This window comes from Nanorana parkeri, unplaced genomic scaffold (assembly GCF_000935625.1).
Source record: "Nanorana parkeri isolate BGI_ZX_2015 unplaced genomic scaffold, ASM93562v1 scaffold548, whole genome shotgun sequence".
Taxonomy (NCBI): domain Eukaryota; kingdom Metazoa; phylum Chordata; class Amphibia; order Anura; family Dicroglossidae; genus Nanorana; species Nanorana parkeri.
Window position 1 is genome coordinate 408,652 of NW_017306816.1, and position 23,943 is coordinate 432,594.

General features: G+C 45.8%; 1 protein-coding gene across 1 annotated transcript in view; it reads left to right on the forward strand.

Moving 5' to 3' along the window:
* The window catches only part of CUNH1orf52 (chromosome unknown C1orf52 homolog), a 5,772-nt gene extending 2,923 nt beyond the window's left edge, over positions 1 to 2,849 (forward strand). Inside the window, exons 2-3 of the mRNA XM_018561866.1 lie at positions 217 to 421; positions 2,405 to 2,849. Of these exons, the coding sequence (XP_018417368.1) occupies positions 217 to 421; positions 2,405 to 2,451 (252 nt within the window). The 3' untranslated portion in view covers positions 2,452 to 2,849. The remainder of the gene's footprint in view (positions 1 to 216; positions 422 to 2,404) is intronic.
* The last annotated feature ends 21,094 nt before the right edge of the window (positions 2,850 to 23,943 follow it).

A 23,943-nucleotide genomic window follows, 5' to 3' on the forward strand; every position in this document is an offset into this window, starting at 1 on the left:
GAGGATGGGATAGAGGGGGTTACTGATAGGGGGAGGATGGGATAGAGGGGTACTGATCAGAGAGGAGGTGGTGGGGGGTTACTGATGAAGGAGTCATTATTTCAGGAATTGGGTTTACAGATCAGTCGCAGAGATGGAGTTATACACGGATTGTACTCTGAACATACAATTATCTTGGATTTGATCATCTGTAATATTCTTGTTTTATTGGCACAGCCCCCCAGAGAGTTTAAAGCATGGAAGATGAATGCTGTTCCTCCTCCAGAATCCTACAAGGTGGAAGAGAAGAAGGGACCGCCCCCCGAGTTGGACATGGCTATAAAGTGGTCCAGTATGTACCAAGACAATGGAGACGATGCTCCTCAACAGGTCAGCAAAGCAAAGTTTCTTCCGGATGAGGAGACCGCCATTGACTCTCCTGGTAAGAGGACATTGTTGGCTCATAAAATCTCCATATACAGAAATTTTATTTCCTCCAATGAGAACATCTATTTATGTGACAACTCTCAATCCCAGCATAGGGAAATCCCCTCACCTTGGAGAGTAAAGTGCCCCCCTCCAGCACTGCAATGTCCGTGATCTCCCTCATCACTCCATCACCGGTACCTCTTAATCCATCTTCCCGGATCAGCCGTCTTTAGCCGCCTTGATTGGCTGGGAAGTGATGTGACTCCTGGACTTGGGAACGGGATTTCCTTCATCCCGGCACCCAGCACTTACAGATGCCGTGATTGTATGCTGATGGGTGGCTGTCAGCGTACAACTTTTCAAAAGCAGGCAGGGGGAAAGATTTTATGGTGGGCAGCACAGTAGCTTTGTGGTTAGCATGCCTGCTATGTAGCACTGAGGTCCTCATTTCAAATTCCAACCAGAACACTACCCCTGCTGTATGGGTTCCCTCCTGGTACTCCAGTTACCTCCCACACTCCAATGACAGCATGTCTCTGGGGTACAGTGTGGGAGGTAACCAGAGGAAACCCATACAAGCGCAGGTAGTAGGTTAGTTGGCGCGTGCATAGACAAATGTTTTTAGACATTCTCATGTTTATTTCTTGTTTGTATTGCTATGACACAAAAAAGTGGATAAAAAGAAAAGGCCAAATCTGACACATTCCACGCACAACTCCAAAAATGGACTGGACAAAATTATTGCCACCCTCAATTAATATTTGGTAGCACAGCCCTTGGAAAACAAAAAATAACTGAAATCAATGGCTTCCTGTAACCATCAATGAGTTTCTTACACTTCTCTACAGGAATTTTGGACCTCTCTTCTTTCGCCAACTGCTCCAGGTCTCTCCGATTGGCGGGGTTCCTTTTGCCAACCACTGTTTTGAGATCTCTCCAGAGGCGCTCTATGGCAGCGGTCGCCAATCAGTGGTCCGCGAGAAAATTTGGGTGACATTAGGAGTCTATTAGATGACTACTGCCACCTTTCCAATTCAAAGAAACTGTTTCAGTGCAGATCGTGCTTTAATAGCTTCTCTAGTGGAGGACAGATAGCTGAGGGGCTGAAAGTGATGCAATCAGGGTCACGTCCTTCTCCATTCGGCGGGTTGGAGATCGGCAAACGGATGTTTGCTGGTCTGTCTCCCCTCTACCCGCCAGCACCTATGATGCCAGTCCTGGGCCCGCAAGAGGGGCAGTGGAGCCCGGGAAGCAAGGTACTTCACAAGCCCCTGGAAGCGATCTGGCGGCAGCTCGGCCACTAGAATCGCTTCCAGTGTGAAGCTGACCGTTGGCTTTATACAGCTGAACACAGTGAGGGGATTTGATCAAAACTGGAGCAGACATAATCTGGAGCAGCTGTGCATGGCAACCAATCAGCTTCTCTCTCCAGTTTGTTCAGTTAAGATTTGAAAATGAAAGAGAGAAGCTGATTGGTTGCCATGGGCAACTGCTCTAGGTTTTGTCTGCTCTTGTTTTGATAAATTCCATTCAGTGTGTTTAAAGGGCCTAGTGACTTACATAGTTACATAGTATTTGAGGTTGAATAAAGACATTAGTCCATCAAGTCCAACCTATTAGGATCTCATTCTAGGAGTACCTGTACCCCTGTATATTACCTGTACCCCTGTATATTACGGTCCCTTAAGAAATCGTCCAAAAGTTTCTTGAACAATTCCACATTATTTGCTGAAATCACTGTCTGTGGCAGTGAGTTCCAGACCCTAACTGATCTTACTGTGAAGAACCCCCTTCGCCCCTTGTGCTGGAATTTTTTTTCCACCAATTTTAGGTGATGGCCTCTAGTTTTTGTAACGGAGTTAATTTTAAACAGTTTATCGCTAATGATACGGCATACGTCTGTGGTAGCAAAAGGCTTAAAGCATCCCCAATGTTTTAAATTTAGTCTCGCTATTGTTTTTGGCTACGAGTCTTAATCTTCTGATTTTCCTTCCAGATGAAGAGGAAGAGCCATCGTCGGCTAAAAAGCGGAAAGTCTCGTAGCTGTAATCTGTACACAAGCAGTCTGGATCCTATAGGATTGGAACGCCGTTCTACTAGAGCCATGTGACCTCCAGAGTGCAGTCATAACTGAGTGTAGATGTTTCACATGTTCCTAGTCACCAGTGCTTGGTCATACATGTGAGAGAGCGGGACTACTGTATATGGTGTATACTATACACACTTGTCTTGGTGAATGTATTGAGTTGTAAGGAACTTTCTGTCTAGCAATACATCGGTGTTTTTATTTCTCCCAACCAGTGAAAATGCAGTTTGGTTCTGCCGCTCGTCTGCATTGTCTTTAGAAACCTTTTATAAAGGAGTGTGTAATCAGACTAAGTTATTGTAATAATCCCCCACAGGGGCAGTTTTACAGGAAAACCTACTTTGTAAATAGGTCACTGGAATAAAATCTACGTTTGATAAATTGTGTGCCTTCAGCTCCTTTTTAATTGTCTGTTTTTGTTATGTATAAGTCAATCCGATTTCATGCCGAATTAAAAATACTAGAGATGCACCGATACTGGTATTGGTGCCGATACCGAGTATGTGGGCAAGTGCGAGCACTCTGATACCTACCCCCGATACCAGAACTTCCGGTCAGAGGGAGATTTTCTCTGACCGACAGTGCCACAAGGGAGCATGGAGCTGGCCTCCCGGACAATCAGGAAGCCGGGCGGCGGGTAATAACTAGCCGTCCGGCTACCTAATTGGCTGGGAAGCTGGCTCCATGCTGTTTGGCTAGCTCAATGCTGATTGGCCAGGAAGCCGGCTGCGCAGCTAATCAGCATGGAGCTGGCTTCTTGATTGGCTGGGAAGCCGGCTCCATGCTGTTTGGCCAGCTCGATGCTAATTGGCTGGGAGGCCTACTTCCAGGCCAATCGGCATGGAGACGGCTACACCACATGAAGCTGGCTTGCCGAGCAATCAAGCCGGGCGGCGTGTCTTTACCCGCTGCCTGGCTTCTTGATTGCCAGGGATGCTAGCGGAAGTACCGGTATCGGTAAGTATTGAAATATAACTCAGTACTTGATACTGAAAAAAGGGTATCGGTGCGTCCTTAAAAAATACCATTTTGTCACGTTTAGGAAAGCAGCACTGACACCGGGAGAAGGAAGGGCAACTCTGATCCAGTCATGGCTCACAGGATGACCTTATAAGCATGCAGGAACTTACTTATTGTTCAGTCAGCAAGCCGGGGAAGATCCTAACCAGACTGCATGCCAGGGGTAGCCAAATATCGGCCCTCTACCTGTTGTGGAACTTCAAATCCCTTAAGGCGTTACAGGATTGTCACAGCCACAGGCATGACTCTCACAGGCAGATGCATGAAGGGATTTGTTCTTGCCCCAAAGCTGTAGGTCTGGAGTTTGGCTACCCCTGCTGTAGAGAAAAATTAGGTTTTAGGTTTGCCATACTTCGGATTTGAGCTTTGCTGCAGAGCAGGGATGGGCAACTCTGGCCCTCCAGCTCTGCTTTAACTACAAATCCCAATTTGCCACTGGGAGTCATGCCTGTAACTGTCAGGTTTGCAATGCCTCATGAGACTTGTAGTTCCACAACAGCAGGAGTTGCCCACCCCTGCTGTACCGGGCAAGGCTGATACCAGCTCATACTCAGGTACTTCTTGCATTTAGACAAATACATTTCATGATAGATGAATGAATACAGAGCTGCATTAATCTTTGTCGTTTATATCTCCGTGGAGTTCAGCTTCCATTTCCCTTTATTAATGAGCCCAGTTGGCTGGGCCTGCTGTTTTCTTTTTTACAATTAGATGGCAGTGTTTTCTGTCTTTTGTTTGGATGTTGGCTGTCAGTTAAAACGACTCATTTTGTCAACCACAGCAACAGCATCCCCACAGTTGTAGTATGGGCTTCCTCTGGGTGAGTTGTTATCCAGAAAAACATACGAGCAGAATTGTTTTTAAGTGTGCCCATTAAAAAATAAATAAATAACATTCAAAGTATATGTAGTTGGGCTTTAAGTAGCTATTTATATCGCATATTTATGCCTCAGGAAAGAGCTATAGATAGTGATCTACAGGAGGCCTTTGGCTGTATGGAAGGGACATTCGGCTGAGTCCGCCATTCCAATCTCTGAAAACATCACACAACAAGACATCTTTAGTATAGTCACGTTGTGCATCCTGAAGGCCCTTGAAAGTCTAAGGCCAGCCTGACATTGCAATCAGCTCTATTAAAAATGCACTAGTGACTTCTCAAAGGACCACTGTGCAGAATATTATTTTATAAACTGGTTTATGTAATAGAGGATCTAAAGTATACGTCTGGGCCAAATAGAAGAAAAAAAACATTCAGAAAATCTCTGCGGTACGTGCACATTTCCCTGGAGTCATGTCTCTTTAAGACTCTATAAGTACAGAAAAATTACTTTTAATCTGCCAGAAATCCAGTGTGCCGACAATTTCCTGTAGTGAGCTGACTACGCTGCCTCTGCTGCCCGGCTTCAGCTCTCCCCTGTCCCGCTCTTGGATCCCCCTCCACTCCACCATCAACTCGAGCCCCGGCGTCTGACTGTCCCCAGCAGACCCGACAGAGACGGCTCGTTGACACACGCGGCCACGGCTGCCACAGCCCTATCCTACACCCGATTCCTGTCCGCATGATCCCTCTTCAACACGCCACTGGATTTCACTTGCGGCTTCTGCCAGCTGCTTCTGCACATGGTCCCCAGCAGATCTGACAGTTACCGCTCGCTGAGACACACACAGCTGCGGCTGTTACAGCCCCATCCTTTGCCCGCTGCCTATTGCCGATACCACAGCGATCCCCCTGCTTCTCTCCCACACCGCACAGACCCCTCACGGCACTTCAGACGAAGTCCCCTCTTCTCATCTACACTCTCCCGTGGATATACCTCTTGGATCAATACATCGATCACAGTCGGACACCACACCACGAGTGTCCCGATCCTCCATACCGGCCGCCCATCTCCAGATCCTGGCAATCACACGTAAGTGCCACCACCTTCAGTTTTTCATCACTACTTTGTTAACTAGCCAGTGTTCTCTGCGCCCTTTCTTGGTTTTTTGAATATATACACAACACCTCGCTCTTATGTTATGGGGAGGAGAGATGTTCTGTATTCCTGGAAACCCTCGGTGATCCAAATAAAGGCAAGACTACCCTTATAAAACATTCCTATTTGCTTTATGATGGAGGAAACAGATAAACCTCTGATTGAACAGTCTATTCTGTACTTTTAGAATTGCAGTTAAGCATTTATATTTAGTTTTTGGGAGGTGGGGGGGTATAAACCAACCTGTACCTGTGGAAGACTATCCCACATTTTTAAAGCTCTTATAGTAGCAAATCCTTTTTATAACATCAGATTAAACCTTTGATCAAGTCCTCAAGGGGAGTGAACAGTTTTTCACAAAATGTTCCTGATTGATCATATTCGCCCATAAAGGAGAGCTCAGGGATATACAGCAAGGAATGTGTAAAGTGTTACTACACTTACCTCCGTGCTGCCCCTTTGACATTTGGCTCTCTGAAAACTTGCAGAGCACTCTGCACTACCTTTGGCTCGGAGCTTCCGGCCTATGTGTTTTCTATTTGATATTTGTCTCTGTTATCTTTTGAGTTGACTTATTTGCCGCAATGGAAGTCTATGGAGCCACCATTTGGCCTGCATTGTGTGAAAATGGCTATTTATGTACACTGTATGGCCAAAGGTTAAACACCTGACCATCGCACCAACTATATTGTCAAAGTTATGTAGGTACCTGACCATCACGCCTACTACATGGTCACGGGTATGTGGGCACCTGACCATCACACCCACTATATGGTCAAAGGTATGTGGGCACCTGACATACTTATTCTATATGGCCTAAAGTATGTGTATTTCCCTCCAAATTATTATGTTCACGTATTTCCAGTGAAGTTCTGTTAACTCTACAGCATACAAAAACATTTTAGACAATTCAACATTGTAACAGTTTAGGAAAGGGCCTTTTCTGTTCCCACGTGACCAAGAAGCCATGACTTTAACCAGGTCTTCTCGTCCAATATCAGTACTAGCAATGTGCTCAGGTTTTGGAACAGACCCGGACTGAACCTGAGCTCCTCCAAAACCAGAAGGGACATGAGCCCCCCCGCCCAATCAGCTGTGGGCTGGGGCATCCCCTGCCCCACAGTTGCACATAAATATAGGAGTGGGATGCTTCTACTTACATAATTGGCCATATATGGCCACATAGCCATATTAGGTCAATGTCATTGACTATATATAGCAATGTGGCCAAAAAAGGTCAGTGATGTCACAGCATCCCACCCCTTTGCTTAGGTCCGGCTGTGGGTGGGGAATTCCCCAGCTGTAGCTGATTGGGCAGCAGCGGAAGGAGCTTCCTTCTGTGTTTGGTTTGCACCAGGTTCTGAGAAGCTCAGGTTTCTATCAGGTACGAAGGAGCTCAGGTTTGGATCAGATTTTGAGGAGCTCAGGTTTGCACCAGGTTCGGAGGAGTTTAGGTTTGGAGGAGCTCAGGTTTGGACCGGGTTCAGAGGAGCTCAGGTTTGGATCAGATTTTGAGGAGCTTAGTTTTGCACCAGGTTTGGAGGAGTTTAGGTTTGGAGGAGCTCAGTTTTGGACCAGATTTGGAGGAGCTCAGGTTTGGACCGGGTTCAGAGGAGCTCAGGTTTGAACCAGATTTGGAGGAACTCAGCTTTGGACCAGGTTCGGTGGGGCTCAGGTTTGGACTAGGTTCGGAGGAGCTCAGGTTTGGACCAGATTTGGAGGAGCTCAGGTTTGGACCAGGTTCGGAGGAGCTCAGGTTTGGACCAGATTTGGAGGAGCTCAGATTTGGACCGGGTTCAGAGTAGCTCAGGTTTGGACCAGATTTGGTGGAACTGAGCTTTGGACCAGGTTCAAGTTTGGACTGGGTTTCGGACAAGCTCAGGTTTGGACAAGGTTCAGAGGAGCTCAGGTTTGGACCAGGTTCGGAGGAGCTCAGGTTTGGACAAGGTTTGGAGGATCTCAGGTTTGGACCAGGTTTGGGGGAGCTCAGGTTTGGAGCGGGTACAGAGGAGCTCAGGTTTGGGCCAGATTTGGAGGAGCTCAGGTTTGGACTGGGTTCAGAGAAGCTCAGGCTTGGACCAGATTTGGAAGAACTCAGCTTTGGACCAGGAAGGGAGGAGCTCAGGTTTAGACCAGGTTCGGAGCAGCTCAGGTTTGGACTAGGTTTAGAGGAGTTGCGGTTTGGATCAAATTCGGAGGAGCTCAAGTTTAGATCTGATTTGGAGGATCTCAGGTTTAGATCTGATTTGGAGGAGCTCAGGTTCGGACCAGTCTCATTCCGTACATGAGCTCATCCCTAATCAATAAAAAAATGACCTAAAAAAACCTAAAAAATGTTCTTTTAACATTGAATGGTCACAAAAAGTCAGAAGATCTCCCCAGAAGATTGAAGGTTTTAATAGCTACAAAGGGGAGGCCAGCTCCATATTAATGTCCATGGTTTTTTATTAGGATGTCCGTCCGTCCTCAGTGTTATGGCCAGGTACTTATGGCCACATGGTGTAGAATAGTATATGAATAGTAGCACACCCCTGGGGCTGGGCTTATTCATACACTTTACCTCTCCACTGGATATCAACTTTTTTCTAGACCAAAGTGAAGACAATAAACCCTTTTGTTGAAAACATTTCTGATTGACTGTAAAAGACAAAGAATTCTGCATACAATAAAAAGACTATTTTTATAGCACAGTGATGTGATTCCAGGAATATTCCCGCTCACTTGGCTCCGAGGTTTATTTGCTGGAATGTGAATGTATCTATGCAGTTTAAGGACACTGGACATGCTGCAAGGCTTAAACTCTGCCATAGTTGTCTCTTGTTCCATCATTTCTATTGACAAATAGTCATATATTAATGTTTCATCATATTCAGCTGTCTATATAAATAATGTCTTCATGTTACAGCCAATAAACAAGACAATGCATTATGACATGACTATCCCTAGCGACGTCTGTTATTATATCTGAGCTGTCAGAGGTGAACAGCAAACATCTCTTTCTATCCAGTTATGGTGGTTGGTTGCTGGTTACTTCTAAATTGTCTTCCCCCATTCCTGGAAACAATGTATGTGTTGAGAGCGCTACTACTGTAGTAAGCAGTTGTAAAAAAACTCACATTTGAGATGTCATTGGGAGCCCTGGAGGTAGTCAGGTGGAGCCCCTAGGAAGGTACAGCCAGTTAGAGCCCAGTGGTGTGGAAGGCTGAAATCCTATACGAACAATCGCTGCGGTGGGAGAACAGCTGTCAGCCGCAGAGACTCAGCTGGCAGGGCTGAGCCGTTGCGGCAGAGGACACTCTGTGTCTGGTTGTGTGTAGCGAAACACTGTCAGCGGTCATCTCTATGTCAGATGGATCAGGGGACAGGACACTGATGTCGTTGAGAGCGTACTCCGGCTGAGAACAGTGAAGAAGTGGTGAAACAGTTGGAGGCAGTGTGTACAGGAGTAGATAGCTACGCGTTTCGGGGTAGTTGTTTTCTACATTTAGCCCTGCTTTGGGTACAGGGATGTCGCGGAGATCACTCGTATGCAGCCTGCAGGTCTGCCATTCTCCATGCGGGTGGGGTTGGCGGGTAGGGGGGCGCATTAAGGAACCTGGCCTTGGGGCAGCAGAGAGAGTAAATCCAGCCCTGCCTCCATCCACATAGTTTAGCGTAGATGGAGGAATCTGTTGCACTTTTTCCATCTGACCATAGAAAATCTGCAGATGATCTATATGTGTACGGCCAGCTTAAGTCTGTTGAGGAATATATTTAGATAAAAGTTTTTGTGCCCGGAGTTCAGATTTTAAAACGTTTTCGGCAAATGAAAAACCATGAAGCCTTAAAAACAGTATGATATGTGAACTTGGAGCAAAATGTTTGTAATAAAGAGTTTTAAGGAAATTCAATGATTCATTTTGCTGAAATAACATTTTGCTGTGAGCAATAGGCTAAGAATTCTGCTGATCAAATCCAAAAAAGCTATTTTTATACGGTGGTAATGTGGTCTCAGGGCTGTTTGTGCTTACTTGGGCACATTCTCCTTTTTTTTTTTCTTCATTTTTTGGAATGTGAATATTATGCAGTTTGAGCCGCATAGAGAAGTCATGAGGACAGTTTCTGACCTGTAAGGTCCCTTTCACACAGGCGCCTTCCGTTCTGGCCAGCAGGGGATCCATGCACGGATCTCCTGCTGATCCGAGAAGTTTGGAAACGATGTCCACCGCTGTGACATCTGTGTCTGTCCAATGTTTTCCACCATCATGGGATCGAGGAAAAAAATCTGAACTTACCGGACCCATGTTAGGTCTATGGGATGCGGGCTTATGCAGACATGTGTTCATTTACATCAGATTACCCGATCTGCCACCATCAAGTCCGCCAAAACAGAACCCTTTTGGGTTCTCCGGACCTAGTGGGAGTCGGGGGTAATCTAATGTACATGGACACATGTCCGTTTAGATCCAGCTGCCCATAGGCTAACATTGGACTTCCGATCAGATCTGCCTAAAAAACTCTCATAGGTTAAAGAAGAACTCCCTCAAATGCTCCGATGCCTAGCCCGATACCCAAGCTTCTGGTATCAGGAAGCGGGGCAGCGAGTCATGACACGGCGCCCGGTTTCCTGATTGGCCGGGAAGCCGGCTCTATGCTCCTCATCACCTGGTGACGAGGAAGCATGGAGACGGCTTCCCTGCTAGTCGGGAAACTGGGTGGCGAGTCTTTACATGCCACCCGGCTTCCTTAATGAGACTTCCGGTATCGGTATTCGTTAACAGAGTACAGAATTTTTTTTTACGGTATTCCTACTCGATACCGAAAGAATGGTATCGTTGCATCCCTAGTTAACAATATATAGCACCAATAAAACACATTCATATATAAAAAGTAAATATCAACACACCAGAACATTATGTCGCCTGTTGCTCAAAGAGCTGCTTTTCGGGTAGATTTGCGCCTTTTGGCCCCATTAATTTCAATGCAGGCGCCTGAAAAATTGCTGAAAAAAAGAACGAAACATGCGCTTTTAACACGGTTCTGCATCCAACAACCATCTCTTCCTCCTAGTAACTAGTTGTACTAAAACAAAAGCGCTCAAGCTAAAAAAACGGCTGAAAAATGCATAGAAATGTGCAGAAACAAACAAATTCAAAAACACCTGAAAAAGCAAGTGTGAATGGGGGCGGGGGGGTTATTCTCCCACTGTGCTAGTGCAAATGTCTTCAGTATCTGGCACGCTTCAAGGTCTGTCAGGGGCCTGGTTCCCCTTCTGGGTGCTGTGGTGCCTTCCTCCATCACTACTGTGTCCTATAGTGACATAAAGCTCGGAGGAAGAACTCACAGCACCATTATTGTCTCCCGTGATGCTGTTATTTTGAGAGCTATTAACATTCCTGCATAGAAAGAAGCCATCTTGTGAAGGCTGCCAATTCTTCTGTGTTTGCTGCAGGTTGTGCTGCTGACATTGCTGAGGACTTCATGTCAACAGTTGGTGATAAGAAGCTAAGCGAGCATTCTTATGGTACATAGTCATCAGTGTGCCGCCCCAATAGGGACATAGAATATGAGATGCATAGATTTGTTCTCTGTACTGAATGTTACATACTCCTGCCTGTGCCTGCTGCACTGTGTTCTCGGTACTGAATGTTACATACTCCTGCCTGTGCCTGGTGCACTGTATTCTCGGTACTGAATGTTACATACTCCTGCCTGTGCCTGCTGCACTGTGTTCTCGGTACTGAATGTTACATACTCCTGCCTGTGCCTGGTGCACTTTGTTCTCTGTACTGTATGTTACACACTCCTGCCTGTGCCTGCTGCACTGTGTTCTCTTTACTGTTTGTTACATACTCCTGACTGTTGCACGTTGTTAGCTCTGCTGTACATTACATACTTTGACCGAAGTTTATTTTATTGAGGAATTTATTTAAATGAAGGCTTTTGTGCCTGGAGTCCTGTTAAAACTATATCTTCATCTAAGTCTAGCCTGTCCACACAGTGACAATGCTGCTCTAGCACTTCACTGCAGAATGAAAAGTGCTGTCACCCTGTTGAAGAAAGTGGAAAGATAACAGATCTCCTGGCAGGTTCTAGAGATAAGAAAACTATGTTACGGGAGACCCAGAAAAACAGAAACTGCCATGTTAATGCTACTGACAGGCTGCATCATATATGTCATTTTTGATTTTGCCCAGAGTTCCACTTTAACGATCCTGTCCGATGGGCAGTCCCTGCTGGAGGATGGATTGTCCTTAGTCTGCACAGTGTGTAACAGTGCATAATGTTCCGTTTGCACATTGCACAACCTGTGCAAACTCACTTCATTGACACAAAGCATCTCTAGAGATTGTTTTGGAAATGTTGGCATGCCATGGACAAACCTTTTCAGTACAACGTCTCTTTCGGAGCTTTAACAAAGAAATGTGCTTTTAACACATGTAAGCACTTGTTGTCTAAACACCGTGATTCCTCCATGAACTGTTTGCATGTTCAGCGACTTTCTTTGCGTTGTTTGGTGAAATATGCAGGCGTCGTGCATGCTTGTTTCCAACCAAATATAAACAGATCCTTTTGTGCTGCGGTAATTATACCCCTTCCACCTCATTCAAAAGAAATCCGCGAAGACGTGAAGGGCACGCTTTTTGTGTGGGTTATATCCCTTATCGCGCGCCCATCTAAATGGCTGCGTCTTGTGTTTTTGTTAGGGGAAGCTGCAGCCTCTCCTATTTTATTTGTTCTGCAAATATATCGGGAACAGTTCCCACAGTGTTCCATTGAGACAAAATAATTCCTTAATTCCTGTCTGCTAGTTTGGCACTGGAGCAGAAAAAGTGTATTTCTCACAAATCTCGCAGGAAATAAGGAATGTGCATCTTGTTGGCGCGAGCTTGCAAACAATGGCTTGCAGATATGTGAAAGTATTTTATTTCCTACAGGGGCAATGTCAGGAAAATACACCCTTGACCTTTTATTTTGGTAGATAAAATCTGGTCACATGAATGATAATGCAGTTTTAGGTGGGCTGTAGCTGGTTCATTTAAGTGACACTAAACTCAAGTTAAAGGAGAACTGTGGGGTCAGTGCTTTTCCACATAGTTCTCCTAAGGGTAATGGGAGGACACGAACTAGCGTCCTCCTGTCACCCAAAGCTCAGTATACCGCGAGCTACAGCTCGCGGTATACTGAGACGCCGCAGCCGGGATGTCACTCAGGTGCGTGAGTGACAGCTGGCTCTGGCTATCTAGAGGCAGAGCCAGCTGTACCCGCCCCCTGCCCCATCCGTTCCGCCAGTCAGCGATGGAGGATCGGACAGGGGTGGGGGGGAATCCCTGCTGGGAGCCGTGAGTGACAGTCACTTCTCTCTGCAGGGATAGATCGAGAAGTGAGCGAGCGACGGTATGTGTTCACTCACTTCCCGATCTATTGAGCCGACCTGTGACAGTTTCATTGTCACATGTCGGCTCGAACTATGAGGCTGAGTGATTTTCACTCGCCTCATAGTTCTCCTTTAAACCTTAAAAATACTTTCAGGTACCTTAACTATTAATCAAAATGTATCTTATTTGTGCATCACTCGGCTGTAGATCCTGAAATAATCTCTGAATTGGTGCTGACACTGTCCTTCCTTCCGGAGTGGGGCTGCTTTTGTCCCCCATGGACCCTGTGTGTGTTGTAAAGTAGTTACCGCTCCAACTCACTCCCGTGATGGAGTACAATCTCATGAGGAACAAAAGTAGCCACCCTCCAGAAGGAAGGACAGTGTCGGCACCATGGCAGAGAGGATTTGAGGATCTACAGCCGAGTGATACACAAATAAGATACATTTTTGTTAATAATTAAGGTACTTGAATGCATTTTTAAGGTTTAACTCCTGAGTTTAGTGTCACTTTCACTCGCCTTTTGCTTAAAATTCCTAGCAGAGAGAATTACCCCTAAGCAGAGGCGGCTCTTTAATTAGGCAAATTAGGCGGTCGCCTTAGGCCTCGCGCTCCCGAGGGCCTCGCGGCCGCCTAGTTTGTCCTGTCAGAACGGCAAAGAGACCTATTCACCTTCCCCCTACTACAGGGGTGTAAGTACAGATCACAGGGGCCCCATAGCAAAAATGTGATGGGGGGTTCTCCTGACGACCTCTCTCTGAGCTGCGACTAACGACACAAAGTTCCCAAAGTCTCTTCTTGTGCATCTGATGTCAGCTTTCCTACACTGAAGACTTTGCAGAGGATTAGGGTTGTGATCAACTGCAACCACTCTAACCCTTAATGAATGTTCTATGTTAAATCTGCCTTAACAACCTACCCCTTCTACCCCCAGGCCAAGTCCCCTTTCTACCACGAGGCCCCCAGGCCTAGGTCCACTTCTGCCCCCATGCCAAGTTCCCCTTCTACCACCAGGCCCCCTTCTACCCCCAGGCCAAGTCTCCCTTCTACCCCCAGGCCCCCTTCTATCCACAGCCCCTAGCAGCCTTGGCTACTGTGGCTATAGTTACGCCACTTCTCTACTACAAAGTATATCACAGAATACGGAAATAAGATGACCATACGCTGGTAGATTTTGGTTCGAATGTTCATACAAAAAAATGACGATTAGAACATTCATATACAAAATCTTGTCAGAACATCAATAATGTCATCAGAGACTTGTAGAATGTCGTTTGAAATTCCATTTGGTTTTAACATTTGATTTTGGAATAAACACAACATTCACTGTTAGAATTTTGTTGATTCAAAAAAAATCTTCCATCCTTCTTTTTGATTTTTTTCATTACTGCAAACAAAATCGATTGTCGATTTAACCTGATTAACTATTTTTTCTCATGAAATTCTACTGCTGTACGGCACGCTTTACTTTGCACACCCTTACAGACGGCTAAAAAGATCATTAGTGGAATGCCACTGATAGCATAGTTTTGGTGTTGGCACCCAAAACATGCAGACACCATTAGATAGGAGGTTAGTCTGCCACTGCTAAGAAACGCCCTTCCTTTGGAGAAACCCTGCTTGAGAATAGCTGGTCTATGCACCAAGAACGGTGATGGAACTGCAGTTTTATTAGATGTGACACATCTGTATGCCTGAGGGTCATTCAGCTTAAAAAAAGAATCAAGCAGTGAAAACAACAGCTGCTGTTGAGCTTCAAGTGGAATTACAGAGGGATTTTTATGTCCTGTTTTCTGGATGTGAGACATCTTCTTCCTGTGTAGACCAAGTCACAGAGGTCTCGGTGCATGACTTCATATTGTACACCTGGTTCCACTAAACTAACACACTACAGTCCAAATCCAAAGAAAACTCTTGCACGGAAATCTACAATAAAACAGAATAACTTTTATGTAACCGTTTCTTCTCTGAGGGTTACCATGAATTATTGAAACTTATGGATATCCCTGTTTTGGATGGTAATGATTTTTAGACTTCAGTTTAGTGTGGCATCTGGTTAGCTGAACCACCCAGCGGCTTCTTATAACACCCAGGGACTCCCTGGATCTCCCTGCCAGCTCTTCCTCTGTCGCAGAGCTTTTGTCTTCCTCTCTGCATGGTAAGTGGATCCCAAGAAGATCGGGGATGTTGTGGGCACATATGCTTGCAAGGGAGGAGGGGCGATAAGATTCCGGGAGGCCTATGATGCGAACGTTGTTCCGGCGGGATCGATTTTCCAGATCCTCCACCCGGTCCATCAGATGTTGGACGGTACTTTGAGCAGCATCCCACTGGGAGGTCACTGATGTACTTCCTTCCTCCAGCTGGGCTATACGTTGTTCCGCCTCGGATAGCGTCTGTGCCTGTTGGAGGAGATCGGCACGTAAGGCTTGGATGCCCTTGTTTACTGCCTTAGTCACAGCATCTTGAATGGTAGGGCGCAAAAGCTTAGCAACTTCTGCGGCAATTAGGCCATGTGCAGACATCAATGGACGGTCCTCTTCAGACGAAGGGCTTGCGTATGGAGTAGCATGAGCAGCGGCCATTTTAGGAGGTAGTTGAGGCCTCTTAGGTCTCGTCGGCGTGTTTTTACTCCGCGGTCCGTTGCGCTTTTTTGCCAGGAATTTATCCATGTAAAGTTCGGTATCGTGGCCCGATCTTGTCTCCCAATGCTTCGAAAAAAAAAGAAAAATCAGGCGCCGGAACCGGAAGTCGCTTTTGTCTTCCTTTTGGTTTAAATTACATGAAAATTCCAACTGCATGTTCCTTATGGTAGCTAAAACAGTCATCCCCAGACACTGGAAATCCAAAACTGTGCCTTCTCTATAGGAATGGATAGAGGAGCTCAACTGGTTAATGAAAATTAAACAACTAATGACCCAACTCTATAACATATTCTCAATTTTCCAGCACCAAGTCCACCTAGATTCTCTTTTGGGATAGTGTACACATCCACAACTTGCTCACGCAATGAGGTTTGTGAAACCTATTAAGGGTTCTTAGCGTTCATGGGGGTGTCCCCCTCCTGGCTTTTCAGTTGTTTCCCTCACCCTTGTACTTTTCTTTTCTTTCTTTTCACCACTCTTGGTTTCCTCTCACCACCATGCTCCCCCGATGGCTCCCTATTACTGGGCCTCGTCCCTGTCCTCGGAGATTCACCCTGCACAGGTATAGACAAGTCAGTTGTACAGTGTCTTATTCCATTGGGGCTCCTACCTTATGCCTCAACCATGGGAGGCCTGGTGGGCCTGCAGCCTGAATTGTTGTAAAGCAAGCAATGTGACCCAGATTTACTGTGCTACGAATGAGTCTGTTAGGTTGTCGCCTTTGGCTACTATCTTTATGGAAGTGGAGCTGATGTTCTGTATTTTGTGTTTATTACTAATGCACTTTGGAGACCTGCATGTGTAAGTGTATTTTCTCTTTTTTCTATGTATAAAGTGTTAAATAAAGACTATACAGAACTCCATTGAGAACTGTTTGCATCAAAACTAACCGCAAAACACAAGCCCAGAACAACTATAGAAGAAAAACCAATTCCATGAAATAAAACTGGCATTAACATTTGTTTGTCTATTTATTTATTTTCAGAAAGCTCCTTTAGAGGTTGGGGGGAAGGGTGCTGGCTGTCTGAGCATTTCCTTACTTGACCATTGTTCAGCTCTTCCATGGCAGACATACAGATCTGCAATGTGAATGTCCTTGTAAAGGACAGATACAGTCTGTCATGTTTCTTACTACCTTCCAGTTTTAAACTTCTAGGTCACATGGAAAGGTGGACAATTTTACGCCGGGCTCCTTTAATTTTTCAGTCGAAGTTTGTTGAGCCGGGTGATGTCAGCCATTGCGCTTAAGCCCTTTGGCTAAGAATATATCACCAATGCTCTCAGGTTTGGTCACGTGACCTGGCAAACAGAAGGATCCATGAGTGGCAATGTCTGTGGAAAAGGTGAATTTTAAATAACTTCCATTACTACCTAGTTGTCCACCAGCAGAATAGGTAAAACAGGTCAATATTTTGGACTAGTGGTCCAGTTTAATATTCTTCAAGGTCTTAAAATGTTTTCCTCCATGGTGTCTAAATGTCAGGTACACTATAACACATGACATTTTGTCATTGTGTAGTTATGAGTACCCACTTGTGGCGGAATGTTTAATCTGTTGGCCCGTAAGAAGCTGGACATTGCTCTTCACATTTTTTACATGCTCGTTTTATCTCTGATTAACCCATCACTGTGTGACTCCTTACTATGAAAATACCTGGATTTTCCCTCCAGGCTGCACGTTGATCAATGTGGAGAATTTGTGTTCAAAAGCTCTTATCTGCTAGAGATCTGCATGTCATAGATTAAGAGCAGCCGGAGAGCCTGGAGGCCGCTGCTTGACGCAACTTCCAAGTCTGTTTTAAAGCAGAGCTGGACATTTTTCACTTCGGAATACTTTAAACAAACACGAAATGTGGGGAATGATAATAAAACCTCGAGGTGGGTTACAGGTGGACTGTGAGCAGTTGTTGAAATGCAAAGAGCAGCATAGGTTATTGGCATTCCATGGTGTGATGTTGGTAAGGAAGTATTTTATCATACTGTATGTTATCATTGTAATATTTACATTAAGGGCTAGTTCACACCAGCCCCAGGGCGTTCCGGCCCGATTGGTGCCGAAACGCAGTGGACCGCATTCCAGCTGGCTCACTTTGTTTTGGGGCGGGAGGGTACGTGGCGGTGCATTGAAGTCAATGGCACTGCAGCCACGCCCACATGCCACAGTGCAATCACCGGAATGCATGGCACATCAAAGCCTGCATTCCGGTCCAGTGCGGTCAAAAAAAATTGTGCATGCAGCATTTTTTCTGACCGCACCAGACCGGAAGGCAGGCACTTATGTGCCACGCGGTCTGGTGCATGTGATCAGGGCCGGACTTAGGGGTGTGCGAGCTGTGCGGCCGCACAGGGCGCCATGGCAACAAAGGCTCCAGGTGGCCGATACAGCTCGTCCTCGGGGCGGCTTCTCTCCTCCTCACCACTGGCCATCCGACATGACAGCGCTCCCTCGTCCGTCCGGAGGGAGCGCTGCCTGCTGTCAGGATGACCGAGCGGTAAACAGGCTGTGATTTACATCACAGCCTGTGCATTCAAGATTTCCTCAATGGGGAGAAGCACTCAGTACAGAGCCACCTCCCCATTCAGAACCTGCTCATAGTAAATATTTTACTATCAGTTTCTGAATGAATGGGAAGCCTCTGTACTGAGTGCTCTCAGTACAGAGCACTCCCATTCATTGAGTGCTGAGGCTGCAGAAAAAGAAATTGAGGATTTGGTGTCCTCAATTTCTTTTCTATTTTAAAAGGGCAATGTCAGGGGTCTGTTTAGACCCCTAATGTTTCCCCGTAGCACCCCCAACAGTAAAAAATAAATAAATAATAAAAAAATAAAACATGATGAAAAAAAATAAAAAAAATGATTTTAACCACCAGGCCGGCCAGGAGCTCTCTAGATCTGAGCGGGCGTCTTTAACATATTATTAGACATGTGCGAAGAAACGTTTTCATTCGTTTCAACAAACAAAACACATTTTTATATGCCATTTTGGATTCAGCCATTGGCGTGTTCTGGAGGCAGGGCGCATGATGTCATATAACACTGCACGTGTTGGGCGCCGACGATCTTGGTGTATATGTAGGTATACACAAAGATGGCAGCGCCTATATCGGTGTGTGACTTCACCTGAGACCGTGCATGCATGGCATCATGTAACATCATGCTCCCCGCCTCCAAGATGGTGGCACGCATTCACAGAACACGCCGATGGCCAACATGGCCGCCGTACATTCTCAAACAAATTATTATGTGCCTGAATAAATTTTTCGTATATTCAGACATATAGTAATTCATTCATTTACACGTAGTCTGGGTTTTGTGTTCTGTTTTTTATTTTTACTTTTCTAGATATACTTACTTGAAAAAAGGGGTGTCGGCATGACATCCTGACACTTTATTTTTATAGAATATATTCTTGTTTGCGGCTTAACAAAATAGGAGTCTTTAAATGGTGCGGATATTGGGGAAAATGGGTGTGCTTACTGGGGGTGTGGCCACTGATTGGTGTGGTCACTGGGGGGCGCTGTAAAGCTTTCTCGCACAGGGCACCTAAAGGCCTAAGGCCGGCCCTGCGTGTGATCGCACTGCGCCCGGAGGGCTTGGATCCAGTGCTGGCACTAAGAACCAGTTTGAATAGTGTAGCTTGTCAGCATTTTATTGCCACCAGCAGCCACCACCACCAGCACATATACATGCAAACACGCACGTGCACACACACAGAGAATGTAAATGATTAGCTTTCCTGTTACCCGGGCCAGCAGAAAGCCAACACTTCGGGAGTATCAGTTGTTTTGATGCGCTGCAGCACTTCTGCCACCTGCACATTTCTACTGTATTCTGAAGTGTTGGTCCCCCAGTGGACTTCAGCGGAGCGTTTCTCATGAACAGAGGGGCACAGGCAGCAGAAAACATCTTTATGTTCTTCTTTTGCAGGTAGAGCTGTTTGCAAAAAAATTATCTTTGCATATGTAATGTGGGCCAGTACATCACCTCCAATGATGTGTTTCCCATGATGTGCTGTTAGTTAATACTGTTAATTTAATCCAGCCTTGACAGTACAGTAAGTGTCAGACTTCCGGCCCCCAGACTTCACTTGTGGCTCTCAATTAGTGAAGGATATGTGTAGTGCTGTCCCTAGACTTTTTTGCCCGCCTGATGCTTTGGGGGAATGCACAGTCACACTGCCGACTGCAGATTTGGGATGCTCTGGCTGGCTCCCAGGGAAACTGAGAGACAACTTTCTTTCTCAGGTCCGCTCCTCTGCTAAGTGGGTGGAGTTTTCAATAGCCAGCCTGCTATTGGATATTGGATATTTCAAATTAAAATAGTCAATAGTAGTCTGGCTATTGCTCCCGGCTGCTTACATCCACCTGTCACCTGCGGAAGCTAGCTGGCAGGAGAATTGAGCTGCGCAGGGGGGTGAGATTAGGTGTTGCACCACAGGAGGGGGCTAGGGGAGTGCAAATAGCTGGTCTTGCCTAGGGCGCAAAATAGTCTAGCACTGGCCCTGCTGGCACCCTGCCTAGCTCCTGGTAACCAGTAATGTCACTAGTTGCCAGGAGCTGGCGGGATGCTGGCCAGGGCAGCCCAGTTTGCTAAGAACTGGGTCGGGAAATGTGTCTTGCCTTTACATATGCCACCCCCTAGCAACCTGGGTTGCTCTGGCCGACAATTGGGTGGCACTGTGCAGCACAGCAGCCACTATAGAAAAAACATGGCACTCTGCCTGCCGCCTCCGCCACGTGACCCAAAAAGATGCAGCCTGAGCCAACAGCTGCACAATCTCCACCTCGTCCAATCACAGAACGCCCTGTATTGTGTGATAAGAATAGCTTTCATTTTTAGTTTTCTATCTTACAATACGTTCTTTGTTTTTGGTTTTCTTAGCCCTGGTGAAGGGGGATTTGAGAGCTCCTGACACGCACTGGCTATACTTGTATATGCTTCTGAAAAATAAACCTTTACTGGTCTATAGGCTCCCATTGCCAACAGCTCCTTCTGATGGTAGTTGCCTGGCTGCCATGATGGCCCTCATGTTTCAATACATTCCAATACATGTGAGTATGCAGATTTGGAGTTCTGCCCTCCCTCCGGCATCACTGGTTGTATTCCTCTGTTCTGGGTCAGCGACTCTGTAAGTGATGGAAAACTTGCATTTTCATGTCAACTTCTGCGTCTCTCTCATTCATTACAGATGACCCTTGATGGCCCCGTGGGATTCTTTACAAATGGCATTTACCCAGAAGTACTTTCACCTTTTGGAGAGAATTTTGTGCATACATTTCCCAGCATGCATTGCCTGAAATCATCTTAAGCTGGCCATACACTGGTTAAATCAGCAAGACTTTCAAGTAGCGGTGGCCCAGTTGGCAGTTCTCCATTGAAAAATTGAAGGAGCCGGTTTGAAAAAACTCAGCCAAGCAGTGACTTGAGCCAATCAGCTGCAGTCATGTTTAGGTATTAAGACAGTGACACACCCGCCACTTCTATAATACAATAGCCTGGCAGGGGGGGAATATAGAATTATTTCTCGTTCATCCCTGTGCATGGCCAGCTTTATTGGACAAAGTACTCCAGTGCAGTTGGTTTTGTTCAGTGTCCAGTTCATACTGACTTTTCTGTAGCTTAAGGGTATGTACAAGATGTGCTGCTTCTAACAGCCACTCAGATCAAAGGGTTTCATTGTAACTGAGATGGCCTGCATTGTGCACAGGTCTTTAATCTACAATGTGCATAGACCCATGGCCATCTCTAATATTAATTGGGCCCTGGGCAAGATTTTGATGATGGGCCCCCACATCCCTCCTGACTCCATCACCTGCAATCCCACTTCCAGACCCAGACCCTCGTACCCGCCTACATCACCTTCGCCCCCCCAAAAAACGAAAAAATAAAAACAATGTATATATTTATATAGTTCAATGCAACAATGCAATGGACTCAGGACTCTGAAAGGCAATAGTACTAGTGATAGTAGTGATGGTGGTCAGCTGCACAGAAGCCTGGCACACAGGTCTATTCTCTGAGCACAGCATACTCAATGAAATGACAAAATAATGGAAACCCTCATCACACCCAGCACTGATGTTGCTCTGTATGCCTGGCACAGTCGTGCTGCACACCATCCCCATCCACAGCCAGCAACATCCCCCCTTCCCCAGGATAGGCCCCCCTTTCCATCCCCAGCATTATCATAATTATTATTATTATTATACAGGATTTATATGGTGCCAACAGTTTGCGCAGCGCTTATCATGCTCTGCCAGCTAGGTGCTCCATTCTCTGGAGCTGCAGACAATGAGCAGAGATGAGTGCCGCTCCAGCACTCACTGATAAGCGGAGGCTCCTTCCTCATCTGGCTACTAGGCTCCCCCTCTCTACCTGCTCCGGCCGTGCATCTCAGGTGTTCACTTTGCACCCTGCAGATCCGTCAGCCACCACCTGCCATTCAACGGCCCTTGCTGTCAACATGCTGTATGCAGTCCACCCCTGCCACCAGCAGTGCCACTAATCTCCTGCCTGCCAATCCGAGCAAAAAGGACAGCTGATGTGGGCCCCTGTAAATTATGGGGCCCAGGGCAGTTGCCCTTTTTGCCCTGCGGTAAAGATGGCCCTGCATAGACCTATAACATGCAATGTACACAGGCCTCTTACCCCCTCTGTCACAGTAGTGGACAGGTCTCCAGTTCCCTTATAATCCAGCAACCAGCCTGGCCGCCAGCATTCCAGCAACCAAGGACATTATGTGCAAGGCCTTTAGTGCCCTAATAACCAATGATCCTGTGTGGCTAAGTGTCATTGATTGCTAGGACGCTGGTGGTCTCTCTGCACAGCATCATGGGTCTCTAGAGTACAGACAGCCAGCATTAAAGGAGTTGTAAAGTCCCAGCATATCCTCTCCTGTTATAACATCAGCATTGTAATAGGAATACATACTAGAGATGATTTTGATAATGCAATCAAAGCTTACTAGAAAAAATCCTTTTTATGTAGTGAGTGTTGCCTTCCATCTGCTCCTCACTTTTAGCAACTTCTTGGATTCCCAATTTAGAGTTTCCATCTGTCCGGGATTGACCCGGACAGTCCAGGTTTAGAAGGCTGTGTTCAGGTAACATAGCCCACCTGAGAGTCCGCACAGCCCACCTGAGAGCCCGCAAAGCCCACCAGAGAGCCCGCAGAGTCCACCTGAGAGTGTGCACATCCCTGGTGAGAGCCCTCACAGGCCACTTGAGACCCCAGAGACATCAGGCTGCCACCCCGGAGCAACACAGAGTATGTAGCTTCATATAATTTTGTATTGCTGGGATTTGTAGTCCTCTACAGGCAGTCTCCTTACTCTCTCCCCTGGCTGTCTCTCCTTGCTCCCTCCTATATTCCCAAAAAAATGATTGCCGTGCGCGGCGCTAGATTGTTCAAATTTACTTAAAAAAAGGGGGGCAACCTTCATTTCTATTGTGTTTTGCATCTCTTTCCCTGCCGCTTGATGTGATGCAATCTTGATTTATCCAGACTGCATATCCCATCATGCATTGCTTCCAGGCAGCAGTGATAATGTTACATTGTTCAGACGTTGAGTTGTAGTTCAGAAGTCAGGCTTACTTAAAGTGCATACTCACTGGCCTGAGTGCATTGCTGTCAGTGCATTGAAGAAGTTCATTCTATGGGCATCTTCAATAACTAAGTTTACAAACTTCTAGATGGATCTGGTTATTAGGAGTGGGAATAGAACTTATGGAAATTCAATATAGAAACACAATTTATTATTTTTTTTTTTTAACACAGACATCTTTTAATGTCAGAAAAGTATTGTAAATGCTATAATGAATCACCCCTAATGTGTGTACACTTTTGATATTTTGTGAGCCCATTGTTCTACACGCCCTGTATTTATGGTAATTAAAAGAGCAATTTACATTTGATTAAAGACATAGACAGCATTCTACAATGCATCGCTTTTATCCCCGAAAAAAAGACTTGTTACCCAACCATTACAACTCATGTTTCCTTTCAGATGTTCCCTTTAAATGGAATCATTAGAAATCGATTTGGGGGATTTTGTTATGATCTGAGAGCTCGGTGCTTTTCATCTTATGTTTTTTCAGCTTGTTCTCCGTTACATGGAACGACTGATCCTGGCTCCCAGTCAAACCGTTTAATTGACAAGTGGGATTCAGATCAAAGTGTCTTCAGGACTGCGAGCTAAATTATGTTCACATTTTGCCCTGTTTGAAAGAAGAGAGGTTTTGATGTGGATTCTGGAATAGAATGTTCAATATTTGCTTGCAGTCAAAAATGAAAATATTTAGAACACGGGGTTTTGCACTATTTAGAAACAGTAAACAAGTGAACCTATTTAATGATTCATTTCATGTCTTTAAAGACCAGTCTGACTGAAAGTGATTACTCAGGTTTAGGTAGATTCTGGTGGAAAGAATCACCTAACATCATCTTGGGTC